Here is a 13,776-nt window from a genome sequence, read left to right on the forward strand (position 1 = left end):
ATTTTCTAAAAGACTGGGCTGCAGGAATATATATTAACCATTTTTCCCCTAAATGCAAGACCAGGAAATGCTTGGAACATGTGTAATATTCCTTTATTGACAAGGCATGGTGGTGTGAGTGTGGCGGGCTGAGATGGTGCAGAAAGCTGTCGGTACGTTTGGCAGTCGAAGGGGTGCTGGCGGACTGACTGCACTAATGACCTGACACTGCCTTTTCAGCCAGTCAAAACCAGCTGCTTTGGACGTCGACACACATTAAGTGTCAGACTAATATGCTTTCCAGGAGTTTAGGGAATAAGGGATGGGAGAGAAAGTGCAGTGTAAAATACAGCTGCAATGAGTCCGCAAAGATAAAGCATGAGCAGCAGTGAAAGCAATTACATATGTATTGTTACAAAATCTCGAGCTGTCAGCTAACCTGTCAACATCTCGCTGCTCTGCCTATAAAACACACACACCAACTCAAACTCACCAGGATCACTGCATTGCTGTTAATGGAGTCGATAATCATTTTAGTCCCCTTGCGTGTGTGAATACTTTGCAATATGTGGGAAATGAATGAAAAAAGTAATTTATTACCAACTTGGAGGTATAGAATCGTGGCTCTGGCTATTAATTAGACTTAGTAAATTTAGCTACAACCCACGAGAGACTAGAGAGTGTTGACTGCTTACTCTTGTTCATCATGATTATTGACCATTTATGTAACCAGCTTTGTTGCATCAGTTTGCCTTCTGGAATCTGCAATGTTGTTTGACCGTCTAGGAGATTGTTGCAACACTGCACAGCTAAATAATGGACCATTTTTCCACAGGAAATGTTTCACTTTTTGTTACTAAACCTGCTAGATAATCATGATTTTTGTGGTACATCAGTAATTGATGGAAATCAGGGTCAAAGAATCAGGTGTTGTGTGGAGGAAGAGCATTGTTGCACTGACTATGTCAAAAAAAAAGTTAGGTTTATTGGACATCCATGTCCATAGGTGCTATCATGGATAATCCAGTTGTATGGCGCAACACAACCTGTGGTACAGACATGTAGTCACCACCAGCTGGCAATGCAAGCAAAGTATTTGGCTTGGTGCAGTTGTGCCCACCCTTTAACTCAGAACAGTTACAGCTCGAGAGACGACACCAAAGAAAGTGTTCCTAGTTTTGGATAATTTTTGTGATTCAAATATAAAAACTCCACTGAGTTTAGTGTGTGTCTATTGTGAAACTGAGCATGCCAATAACAAAAGCACCGGAAAGTACTCAGTCTGTGCATCCAGTCCAGCAACATTAGCATTTAATTTCAATATAAATGATTGCTATTTGAGATGAAGACCAGGAAAGTGCAAAGACAGGTACAAGAGTATTTAGATTCTCTCAACAAGCAACATTGTGACAAACTTTAGTTACCAGCCTCTGCTGAGAGAATTCTGCACCAGATTCAGTTTAGATCTGGAGTTAGGCGGTCCAGCATTGGCAGATTATTCTCTCACACTTTGGAGAATGATCTGACTGCACTGCATTATTGTTCTGCCATCGGAGTAAATAAAAGCTGTGGCATGTTAGTATTTCTTAAATCAATCAGAATCACCTTGAGTGGGGCTAAGAACAGGATACAGTGATGGTGCTTGCTCAAAGTGACAGGGAATTTTTTTTTGGTGGAACATTAACATGCAGGGAGGCAAGAACTCTCATTAAAATGCATAATTCAGAGATAAAACTAGCAGAATTTCTTTGCTACATTATCAAGGAAATTTCTACGTAAAACCAGCCACATTTTCTCTTTTGCATTATTTGATTACTTGAGGGAATAATCAGTACTCCACTAAAATAATCAATAGCCACATCCTTACAGTCATGGAAAGGAAAAAAAAGGGAAAATGCCTCAGTTGTTGACCGAATCCTGTGGATTGCTCTATAAAAGTTTCCTTCTGAGTCACAAGGAGAGGCCAGTGATCTCCATCTTGTCCTTTTGACCTTTTCTGTGAACTCACAATGGCTGGGCAGCCCTTTAGCTACAAGAGCAAAACAGTCCCCGACCTGTGGGTTAGTGAAAACAGCAGGAGTTGAAAGGCAGCAAACATGCTGTAATGTCCCTCAAACAACATTTCTCTTGATGTTACCTTGTGACAAGTTTTCACTTTGCAGCATGAAATACATGAAAGCGTTTTCATTGATATTCTTAAATACTTCTGTGGGGGATGCATTAGCCACCCACTAAACCCATATTAATGATGTTGCATAAGCGTGTGCAAGACAAAATGAGGTGTGTGAACATTTCGTAAACTCGATGTTTTGTAAGACAAATTTGTAATTCATGGCCACTTACTTGATGTTCTCTATTTTATAACGTGAACATCTCTGTGCTGTGGTGTCTCTGTGGATTAATAAATGTGAGGATATGATTTTCTCATGTTAGACAGAAGATACTGACGGTTAAGACGAATAAACATGTTTTTAATTAGTGATTTGTGACGACGGAAGTGATGTAGAATTGATGAAAAACAATTCGCTGACTGCTTAGTTTTATGCCTTTATGGTCTTTGTATAAGGCGACTTGGCGTGTATGTATGCGGTAAGCTGCATTTTTTTGTGTAGCAACTAATCAAACAACTGCTCCAGAGACGGCACCATGCAGTTAATTATGGGCAGTCTCTTTTAATCATTTTTTTTTCTTTTATTTAGTCCTTTTGCATGTGCATAAAGAGCTCGAGCAAAATAAAATGCGTACTGATTTCGTCCAGTACAACTGCCTAACCACAAAACACCCTAATATTATTTTGCAAGTATGCAAATGCCAAAAATGTCTCTATTTAAAATTATGGTCAAACATGAAGTTAGAGAATGCATATATAGGATTTGGAGCTTGACTGTATCTGATAGGGAGCCAGAGGAATTAAAAACTCCCATCTGCAGAGTGACATTAATTCCTACATTCTGCCTCATTGTAAAAAGTCAGGGTTTTCAATTTGAAGCGATTCTGCAACTAGCACTAATTAACTTCAGCATGTGGTAATTCTAATTCTTCAGTAATCCCTCCTTCCCTTTTTGTCGCTTTCTGACAAAAGTTTGTATCTGTTACACTCGCTATCGCTGCTTCTTAATTTCCTACGTTCTTTTTCCCCCTCCTTCTGTCACTTTCTCTGTAGAGCCTCTGATGACTCCCTGAGTTAAGAGAAGCCAGACGTCTGTGTTATATCTTTGTGCGCTCTGTTGGGAGTCTGGCCGCTTATGTAGCTGTGGGAAGCGAAGTTGGCGTGAAAGTTATTTGTTTCAGATGCAATAACCCAAGGGATAAGCCAAGGACTTGTAGGCTGCTGATGTGCGACATGTTAGTGGGGTGAATACGACAGGCCTGCTCGTATCTGTGTGTCACTGTGTGGGAGGAGATGTTTAAGTTTGCTGAGGGCAATGACACTAGTACTCTTTGTGCTGTGATGTTGAAAACACCTTCTGACTTAAAGTGCCTTCTGTGAAAGCTCGTGGGTTGATTTGTTTGGGCTACAGTTTACTTCCTCGCAAGTATTCTCTTTTTACAGATTTTCTCTTCTTCTGGCTCATGTCTAGTCCGTTCCTTAAAATACCATCAAATGACTCGGCTATAGACCTCTAAATAACCGTAAATATGTTGCATTTTGTCATATGTATTCATTCATATATTCATTACAGCAAATGGAGGGGGGGGAAATCAATTTCATGCTTCAGGATATTTCTGTCAAAACCTGTTGTTTCTTACCTGCAGTGTACCACCATGGGCCCTGCATCTGGAGGATTGCAAGCCTTCACCCGTCTCAGGAAGGCCAGGAACGGAGTGGGGTGCTCCGGTACCCCGTGGTCTGGCCAGGCCGTGAACTGGAACTGCCTCACCTCCCTCTTCTCACTGGAGCCGTTCTGAAGATGGAGATTTAAGAGAAAGGTTAGCGATCAAACCAACTTACATCACCAAAGCTATTGAAGCATTTAAGTTGGCAAAATCCTTACTTTAAAAAGTGCAAATGTCCTGACACAGTATGTGGCCAGCTCTACTGTGTCGAGGAGTGTCACTTGAATGAGACCGTATGTTTCAGTCCCTCTTGTAGGCCAGTACTGGTCACATTTTACCTGCAGCAGAGAGAAATATCACATTAGACAATAAGTATTTATGTACAATTTCCGGCCTGTAGTTAGAACAAAATGATCTTGATTCATGCATTTGGTGTTTGTTCAAGCACAAAGGCACTTTACAGTTTCACAAAGTCAAATAATGGCAAAGCAAATGTCTAAATTCCACTTATTCCTGCAGACTAGGTTTGATTTTGAAATCAATGAAATGGTCTTAGATATGTGTACAGAGGCAACGGTGCTATTAATTGTCCAGACATACTCAATAATTACAAAGTTAACCACAGTTTTGAGTCATATTATCGCCCCGGCTTTATTGCTATTTGAGTCTACAGCTTTGTTTCCCAGTAAACGGCCAATAAAACTCGGTTCCATTATAGCATTACTGCTTAGCTGACAAAGTGAAACACTACTGGTGTGGAGGAGGAAATCATTGAGCTTAATTGTTTTTCCTCATATGGTCCAATGCCACTGATGTGATTTCAGGAGTATGTTTAACACAAGTAGCACACAAGTTTCCCAACACATCCTGCTTTATGAATATCTCTGACTGTCGTGACAATTGGACCAGTCTGGAATACTCAGATCTCTCACAAGTGTACCAGCCACTATTTCCATTTCCTGGGCAGCTGTTTTAACAGTGACACAAAGAGCAGTGGAGTGTTTGCGAAACCAGGAGTAATGAAATGATTCTTAATAGCATTTACTTGCAAATAGTCGAGCTTTAGATATGCAAAATATACAATGACAGCTTGAGTGCTTCCCAGTGAATGATATGACTGATTAATATGAAAGACACGAGCTGTTAGCAGCAACAAAAGCTCATTATGTGCTACAAATGTCAAACAACATAATGGTATAGACGCATCGGGGTGGGGGGTGTCTCCTAGGAAACAGGAAAAATGCTTTGCTAATATCAACCGGCATCTGCAGAGTAGAACAGACACCTGGCGTCATGCATTAAATTTAGCGAACAAATCATGACAAAAGAGTTTGTTTGCTTTGCAGATTGTAGGGAGACTGAGTGAAACCTGGTGTCTAGATTGAGTCTGCACCCCTGTGAACATGATACTCTTATAAAAAAAAAAAAAACATGTAAGTGTGAAGGTCAGTAGCTTATGGAATCTCAGTCAGATGCTCCAAGATGCTTGAGAGAGAAAAAAAATACTGGCTTTTGACTATGTCAGCCTTAGCAGACTAGCAAGTGCATAGTGCTAGGCAATGCTGCTTTACAGGCTGTCTTTTTTTAAATCACTGATTGCAATCCAGTGCCTTCAGCAGTATGAGGCCGATGAAGTAAAGCTAGCCGCTAATCAGTCAGGACAATACGACAACAGTGTGTGAGGATTGAGGATATCAGTGGGTAACAGAAAGCAGGCTGGCGTCTTGTGGAAAATAAATATGCGGGCACCTGGAGTGTCAGAGTCGAGCGTACTGTACAAATTTAACAGGGTCACAAACAAAAAGGATATCAGAGTGACTGCGGTGCTGTTTGAGTTTTTAAACAAAGCTTTGACATTTACTGTCGTTGGTGTCTGTTTTTGTCCCTTACCCTGGACCTCTCCTCCAGTTTGGTCATCATGACAATGATGGCACTCCTCTGCTCCCAGATCATCCTCCAGAATTCACCAAATGTCTCTGGCAGAGATCCTTGAGTGGCAATGTAGGCATTCTGCTTCCTGTAGCCATCTATGTAGTTGGCATTTATATAGTCGCTTCCAGGGATACCTAAAAAAAGAGCCGAAATTTAGTGTGAGCTGTTGAGCTAGTACACATTTAGTTGGTGGAAGATGGATTAAAAAAAGGTAGCATCTCTTATGAAATTGTGAATTTTGTTTATTTCGTACAATGTGGAAAATACAGCAAATACCACAAAATAGTGTATTTATTTTCCTTGCGGTTCATTGGCAATAATGTCAGATTGTCTCTTGCATAGTGTTCGGATAACAGTGTGTGAGGCTTTCTGTGCAGCCTCAAATTTAGTCAGTAAAACCAGTGTTTTCTGGTCAAAATATAGCATAAATAAGTCACTTTTGGAGCCATTGTCATAGTCCTAAAGGATTTGTATTTGCTATCAACAACACATTTAAATCAACAGTTTTTTTTCCTGCCTTCTTCGGTATCTGCAACTGACTGACAGATAAAGCTTGGCCTCTAAAAGTCTATCACCTCACATGGAGAAAAACAAACCAACAAAAAACTAGCAAAACAATTTTCCCCCCCATCTCTCCTCACTCCTTCTTCCCTTTGCTTATATTAAATGAAAGGCACAGCAGCCTTTTCGAATCCAGGGGAAAGAGACAGAGCTGACAGCTAGTCAATGCTTTAGGACTGGCAGTTTAGGGGCTTCGTGCACACATGGTCGACCAAGATAAGTCTCATCTGCATGGGCGCCACGTCTCAGAGAATCCCCTCACTCCTACCGCTCCCCCCACCATTCCACCCCAGACTCCCTTTTACTCTCAGGTAACTTATTCAACAGAAAAAAGGGAAAGAAAATAGAATATGAACACATTGAAAAACCCACACACATTCTATTTCTCCCCCCCCCCAAATGTCCCCCTCCCTCTCATGTTGCTGTTGAAGTTGTCCACACAGCCAGGCGTCTGTGCATTTCTGTGATGGACAAGGGATAAGTACAATTAAGCTCAGTGTGTTTTCAATTTGAAAAGAAAAAGCAAAAAAAAAGAGAGAGACATTACTGTGGTTTAATGAGAATGAGTCGAGTTGTTTAATGCACATTTGCAAATGGATTTTGCCTTTATGCTTTCTGTCACTCAGGATTTGTATAAATTCTACCATTTTCTCTGTCAATACGCCTATTACGGAATAAACATTGCTACAGTGTTGTTCAGCACTCACTCCTCACCATAGAAAGGCAAAAAAAAAAAAAAAAATTCTCAAAGAAAATACAGAAAGCTTTTAGGGCACAACACTGCAATGATGATAATGATAAGAATGATCATTCTTAGTAGTAGTAACACAATGTGCATATTTTCTGGGAGTCCCATTCTTTCATTTATAGAAAGTTTTGACAATATTATTTTTTTTGCCTTTTTTAATCGATGACCTTGTCGTCAGTCAGGAGCCCAGTGAAATTTTAGATTTTTTTTTTTTTAAATGACAGCTTCTACACTAAATAAAGATCAGTGGGGAAATGAATGAGCTAGTGCATAACTTTAATGCTCTAAAAATAATGTAGGGTTAGAGGATTTTTGGTGGAAACATGAAATGTTAAGGGATCACGCTAATGAAATTCATCCATCCTCTGTACACCGCTTTATCCTCACTAGGGTCGCGGGGGGTGCTGGAGCCTATACCAGCTGACTCGGGCGAAGGCAGGGGACACCCTGGACAGGTCACCAGTCTGTCGCAGGGCTACATATACAGACAAACAATCACACTCACATTCACACCTACGGGCGATTTAGAGTGATCAATTAACCTCAGCATATTTTTGGACTGTGGGAGGAAGCCCACGCATGCACAGGGAGAACATGCAAACTCCATGCAGAAAGATCCTTGGCCCATCTCGGGATTCGAACCAGGGATCTTCTCGCTGCAAGGTGAAAGTGCTAATCACTACGCCGCTGAGCAGCCCTAATGAAATTCAATACATACTAATTATAAAGTGTTGAAAACCAAGAGTAGACAGTTTTAAGAAACAACTTTGGATACCAGCTTAATCATGCTTATCACATGCTGTGTATGGTCAGGCAACTTTGCAAGAAGTGCTTTGCCAGTTGCCTGAAGTCAAGTGAATTCAATGACGTCGTCAGAATTAAAGTTCACAGACATACTCGAGCATCGGGGCGCTTGTTTTGCCAAAGATTCTGTTGATCCATTCCAGCTTCAAAAATTCTGTCTTCAAACCCCGATGTCAAATCCCAAATCCCTTTTTATTCACAGAACTCAATCAGAGTAAACAATAGACACATTGCTTGCCAAAAGGCTTTAGAAGGAAAAGAGGAAGTCCCTCATGTCCCTCTGGCTGAGAACTCCTCACTTTCTATAGCACAAAGGCTCCAATGTGGCTCTACAGACGCTGCTAATGGAGCTCCATCAACACTCAAGCAGTGAGTTGTTCGCAAAAAGGGCTCTCCAACGTCTTTATCTATCTGTTTTTGTCACATTACCCATTTACTACTTTGTTTATTTTGCCTTCGCCCTCCATGGGAGCAGCACAATGGAAATGGTTAATTAATAGCCGTGTATGTGCAAATGTGTTTAATCCAATAAACTGGTGAAGGAGTCAGCACTTAACTAGCCATTTTCAAAATGTCCTTTCACTCTTTGGAAGCTGCAGTGTGCAACAAATCTTTAATATACCAAAGAATCTTGGTTGAAGTCAGGTCCTGTAATGGGTAGTGCCCATTTATTCAGAACATACGATGTTCAGAGCACCATCCTGCACATCTTAAATCAATCTTTTCCATATAATTCTATTAGCGACAGGGCATCACTAATAGAATGTTTGTCTTATGTGCCATTGTGAGTTCGATTGTATTCAAGCAGGTAGCAAAGACACAAATATGGATTGGTCTCTATTTGAACAAACACAAGAACACTGAAAGCAAATGAATTCTGCTGAAGAGATCGGCTTCACACAGCCCTCAGGTGTTCCAAAGAATCACCTGACATTTGGTCAGAGAAATAAATGCTGGTAAAACTCGCCTGCATTCCTAACTGTATGTGATTGTTTAATTTGATGAGTGCTTGCTTCAGCATTTTAAAGAAGTAGTGCCTTTTTCTGAAGGCATTTCTTTCTTTGCAAGCACTCAAGGCATGAAAAGAAATAAGTAGCTGGACGTGATTGTGGAGGAATATAATTTAAAACTACAGTGTGGTTGCGCTCCTGAGGTCTCAGAGACACAGTTGCACGGGCTATCTGTAGAATCGATATGGCAGTTAGGAGGGAAGATGCTGGTGGGCGGCGTACCGTCAATAGCAGAGAGTAAGACTCTGGAATGGTCGTAGGCAATCACGTTGGCATATCTATTCTTTGGTTTGTTGACCTCAAGGTTGGAGTGCTCCCATGTGAACTGCTGACCAGGGTCGATGGACTGTGAGAGAGAAGAAAAGATTTCATTATTACAAGGGAAAATTTTGCTCGTAAAACAGTGTTTTTTTTCTTTGTGTTAAGATTGAATTTAAATCTTTAGCATTTGCCCGCCAGGTGTTTGTGCATGATCAGCATCAGAAAGCTCACTGAACAACACACCAATTCAAAATGAAAATCAGATCAATTTTCTTTATAAAAATACGCTTGAAACTTAAATCCATACTTGATTGTAGTTCTCCAGACATTAACCAGAGTTTTGTTTGCCAATTGTTAAAAAGGAAGGCAGTTTATAAAAGCAAAACCTTTTGATAAATATTTCAGTCTTCTGCATCCCGTGTGTCATTTTTGTCCTAGAATCTATTTTGGCATTTTTCTACTCTAATGGCACATTTGCTGGAAAGGAAAGACTGGAACTATGTATTATGTGTTACCGTCATGCACAATATAGAGTTTCTCCTGTTTTACCTCCTCAGGTGTACAAAACAAGGATGCAGAAAGCTTGTGAAATATTGATCAAATGATAGTTACTCATGCATGAATATAGCTTCCCCTCAAGGTCAAATAATGTCAAATACACTTGCAGGTGGTCGCTTGAGCACAAAACCAGCACATGCAGTCACTTCTTTGACTTTTAAGAGGAAAACGTTTCTTTCTGAGACATTGGCTGCATTATGAGAGCATCAAGTAGTTTTTGAACTGTTGTAGGAAATGGTTTTGCATACATTTAATCATGTTTTGCATTACAAGGTAAGAAATTACACAATACAGCTCATTATGCAGGTGTAAAATAACACTTTTTCTTCTTTTGGCAAGTTGTGAACAGGAATTATGTCATGCTTTTAAAGAAACATGTCTGTGGTTATTGAGTCAAGTAGGAAATTATGATTGTCTCTTGAAAGCTGAAGTACTTGAATAGTTGAATTCTTTGCAATTACCAAATAATAACCCGGACTTGTACCATTGCTTGAGTGCAAAAATCTTAATGTGTTTAGAAAAGTAAAATTAAAACTAGCCAATAACCATTTTTATTTCTTGTGAGGGTTACACCAAGGCAAAGTGATTAATCAAGCTACACTGCACTGTATGCTAAATGTTATGTTGCTTTAGCTACAAGAATGCATGGAGCCTCTCAAAACACACAAGATACTGCAGAAAAAGAGAAGATTCAAGCTTACATTGACTTGCTGTTTTATATTGCAAGCCATGTTATTCAAATTAAAAGAAAATCTCAGTGAAAAGCATGATGAAATAGATAAATAATTTGCATAATATATGTAGAAATGAGCTAATAATCTGTCAGTTAAAACAACGGAGACATCATTGGATGCTCATAGACCTAGATTGAGTCAAGTAAGGCTTGTTGATTATTTAAAAAATTTAAAAAAGATGCATTTTGTTGTTAAGATTTACCGTGCATTGGCAGTAAAACAGCCACTTCAGCATCACCAGCTTTGAAAATAATCATACAACTGAGAAATATTTTATTGAATAGATGAGATGATCCCAAGGACGCAGATCTCACTCCAGGCTGAACTCGAAGTGCAACCCTGATCTTTATACAGCGTTTTTATTTATTCCATTACTCACTTCATAACTTTATTCAATTTGCTGCTATACTTATTTATATCCATTTCTTAAAGGAAGAAAAACAACATCGTTGCAGTTGTAAGAAGGCTGGGAATTCCCGTTGTTTGAACATCGACACAGAAACTGAATGGACGTGAATCACTGTCTCATGGTCGGAGATAAACCTGAGCTCCACGTTTTCTTACTGTAACTGCCAATGGACTCATTGATAGAAGTATGTTTCGCCCTTGCAGCACCTTTCTTCTAGCTTCAGTGACTAATGCATTTACAGAGCTAAAGTTCACATGTGGCTATCACAAGGAAAAAGGAGAAGTATTTTATCAGCTGAGTATTATTTAGACTTGAATCTCAGGGTAACGTTCTCATTTTCTACTCTGTCCCTTGTTGATGATAAAATAAACATTTACCTCGAGTTTATGCATCGATCTCTTAATATAATAATCAATGCTAGAACAGAAGCACTGGGATCAGAAGTTATAGATATTTCGGGATCGATCTGCACAGCACTACTTGTGAGTAGCTTTTAAAACAGGATGTTGGTGTCGACAGCCATTTCAGTCTTCAGTCAACTTGAAAGTGGATCTTCTACTTATAAGAACTATGTGAACAATGTGTCGTCTTTGGTGTGGAGTCGCCGCAACATCTAAATGATTAAATTCACGAAAGGATGTAGTTGGAATTGGTCACAGAGGAAATGCTTGTGTGCTCATTTGATTAGCAGTACTTTATGGCACATACTAGAATACCACACTGGAGACTAGTTCAATTTCCTACCTAAGCCCTCATTCAACTTTGTAAAGTAGGGACTGATAGAGGTCCCTCATGACTGATAAATGAACTATAAAATATGATATCACAAAGGGAAATAAAAAGACACGAAAAACAACATTCCTTTTCACATTACGCCAAAGATATTGTGTTTGTGTTATTAATGACAACAGATGGTTTTATGAGTTAATCTCCACTGAAGGTAATACAAATGCAGCAGAACACTAAGCAGCCTCATTGACCTTTGTTATAATCGCCAGAAAAATCTGCCTAGAATCACGCATTTATGATTTATTTAGAGAAATTTATATGAACAATAAATGCATGTAAATCAGCTTTATTTTTCACTTCTGGACTATTTTAATAATAGCACATTTTATATACCTTCTCTGACCATGCAGTTAAATATTAAGAGGTATTTAAGAGCACATAAGCTCAGCATGAATACATTTCAGCACTGAGTTCTTTTTTCTGCAGAAATCACCCAAGCAGCAATATGTAGGAGACAAACCACTGCCTAAGCCTGATATTTTATCAAAATATGTTGAAACAGTGGGCTGCAACATTGCTCATAATAAAAATCTTTATTTCATTGTGCTCACAAAATTGCTTTCCACTGCTCTCGAGTAAGCACTATGAAATTGGAATTCAATGTACTTAAGCTGCAGTAATGATTGGGCAGCTTGGCAGACACCCGTACGATGACCTCATAGATTTTGGAGTTGCTGAAGGACCCGTAGAGAGAAATGGGCAGAGAAAAGGTAGCCATTCATATCACGCGCAGAGAGGATCTCCTGCTTGCATGTTTTGTCAGTGTTCACGAGTGTTCTGCAAAAAAATAATTTCACCTACGTAGCAATGCAGATATGCAGGAAACATGACACTGTCTGAGGAGTCAGTAAGGTTTTGAGATGTTTACATTTACAGGCCTAATCAGATGATACAGACGAGAATATTTTAACTTTGTCCCATGATGAGTTTTAATATAGTGACTGTACACTCCAGAGATTGAGACTTCAGATATTGAGTGGATATAATTTGTGTCAATAAAGCAAACCCTTTGAAATCTCCTTGGTGCATTAGTCACTGCTATTAGGTAAGCAGTAGGGCACTGGAGTTTTCAAGTATAAACAGTGAGCATATATTTATATATAGAGAGAGGAAGAAAATGATAGAGATATTGATGAATCAATATATAGATAAAATATACTGCATTTAAGTTTGCTCTGTATCCAATTAATTCCTAATGGGAGGTGTACTGCTGCCTCTGATAGCACCACAAAAGCCTTTTTTAGTCTTTTGCTTTTCATCACAATAGCGCTATTTCATGCATTAACAATATATTCACTGATCAACATGGAATTCACCTTTAAATCCTAAAGTGATGTAAGTTGTGGCTGTCATCCTGACATTTTAATAGTGTAGTATACATCATTAATTTTGGCCTCTGTTTCATTCAGTTGTCTGAGGAAGTCATGTCGGTCAGCCAGCAGACACAATAGCATTAAAGCCTGAATTGGAATGGGGCTAATATGAATGTTAGGTCTCCTGTTTTGATGCATCACACATCCTGCAGTGAAAAATAATGTACAAGGAGTTGTCTTTAAATCTCCATTAATATGAAATACATATTCAAATAAATTAGTTTTCCACTCCTCTATTGGGCTTTGTTGACATGTTTCTGTGCAGCTGGAATGGGGATATGATGACAGGATTAAGGCTTCTAGGGAAATAGCATTAACTGTAAAACTGTGCAATTTGGCCAATATATGAAATAGCGATGGTATTTTGAAATTTTCTGTCACATTAATTTAATTTTGTAGTTTATTTGAGCATCAGGTGCATGCACTTTAGTAAACACCAAGACTTTTCTGACACTCACCTCATATTCCTGTGAAAACTTGAGGTTGTCATTGGCTTTCAGGCGCTCTAGATGATCTGCTAAGTCCATGACGGGGATTGGAGGGTGACTAGCCATGCCTGTCAAATAGATGGACTGAAGGTCAGTCACCAGTCTGGCATGACGGCATCACCCAAGCACAAGCAAATCATTAGATAAGCAGCATGTGGTTATAACAGGGAGGAATGGAAGAGTGGATCTTGTTAGGCCAGTTTGTTCACTCAAAGCAGTGACCATGCTTGTAAAGAGAATATATGGACACAGAAGCCAATGAGAAGTCATCGAGCAACACTTGCCCCACTGGGACTCTCCCTATTGAGAGAGAAGAACGTTATTCACACAAAATGCTGCAGCGGAGAGTTAGC

At 39.4% G+C, this 13,776-nt stretch overlaps 1 protein-coding gene across 1 annotated transcript in view; it reads right to left on the bottom strand.

Annotated features, from left to right (window-relative positions):
• The window catches only part of LOC110949394 (protein tyrosine phosphatase receptor type D), a 376,478-nt gene that overhangs the window by 10,727 nt on the left and 351,975 nt on the right, over window positions 1–13,776 (bottom strand). Inside the window, 5 exon segments of the mRNA XM_051944213.1 lie at window positions 3,730–3,884; window positions 3,975–4,094; window positions 5,647–5,822; window positions 9,034–9,157; window positions 13,394–13,491. Of these exon segments, the coding sequence (XP_051800173.1) occupies window positions 3,730–3,884; window positions 3,975–4,094; window positions 5,647–5,822; window positions 9,034–9,157; window positions 13,394–13,491 (673 nt within the window).

Source organism: Acanthochromis polyacanthus, chromosome 23 (assembly GCF_021347895.1).
Source record: "Acanthochromis polyacanthus isolate Apoly-LR-REF ecotype Palm Island chromosome 23, KAUST_Apoly_ChrSc, whole genome shotgun sequence".
Lineage (NCBI taxonomy): Eukaryota > Metazoa > Chordata > Actinopteri > Pomacentridae > Acanthochromis > Acanthochromis polyacanthus.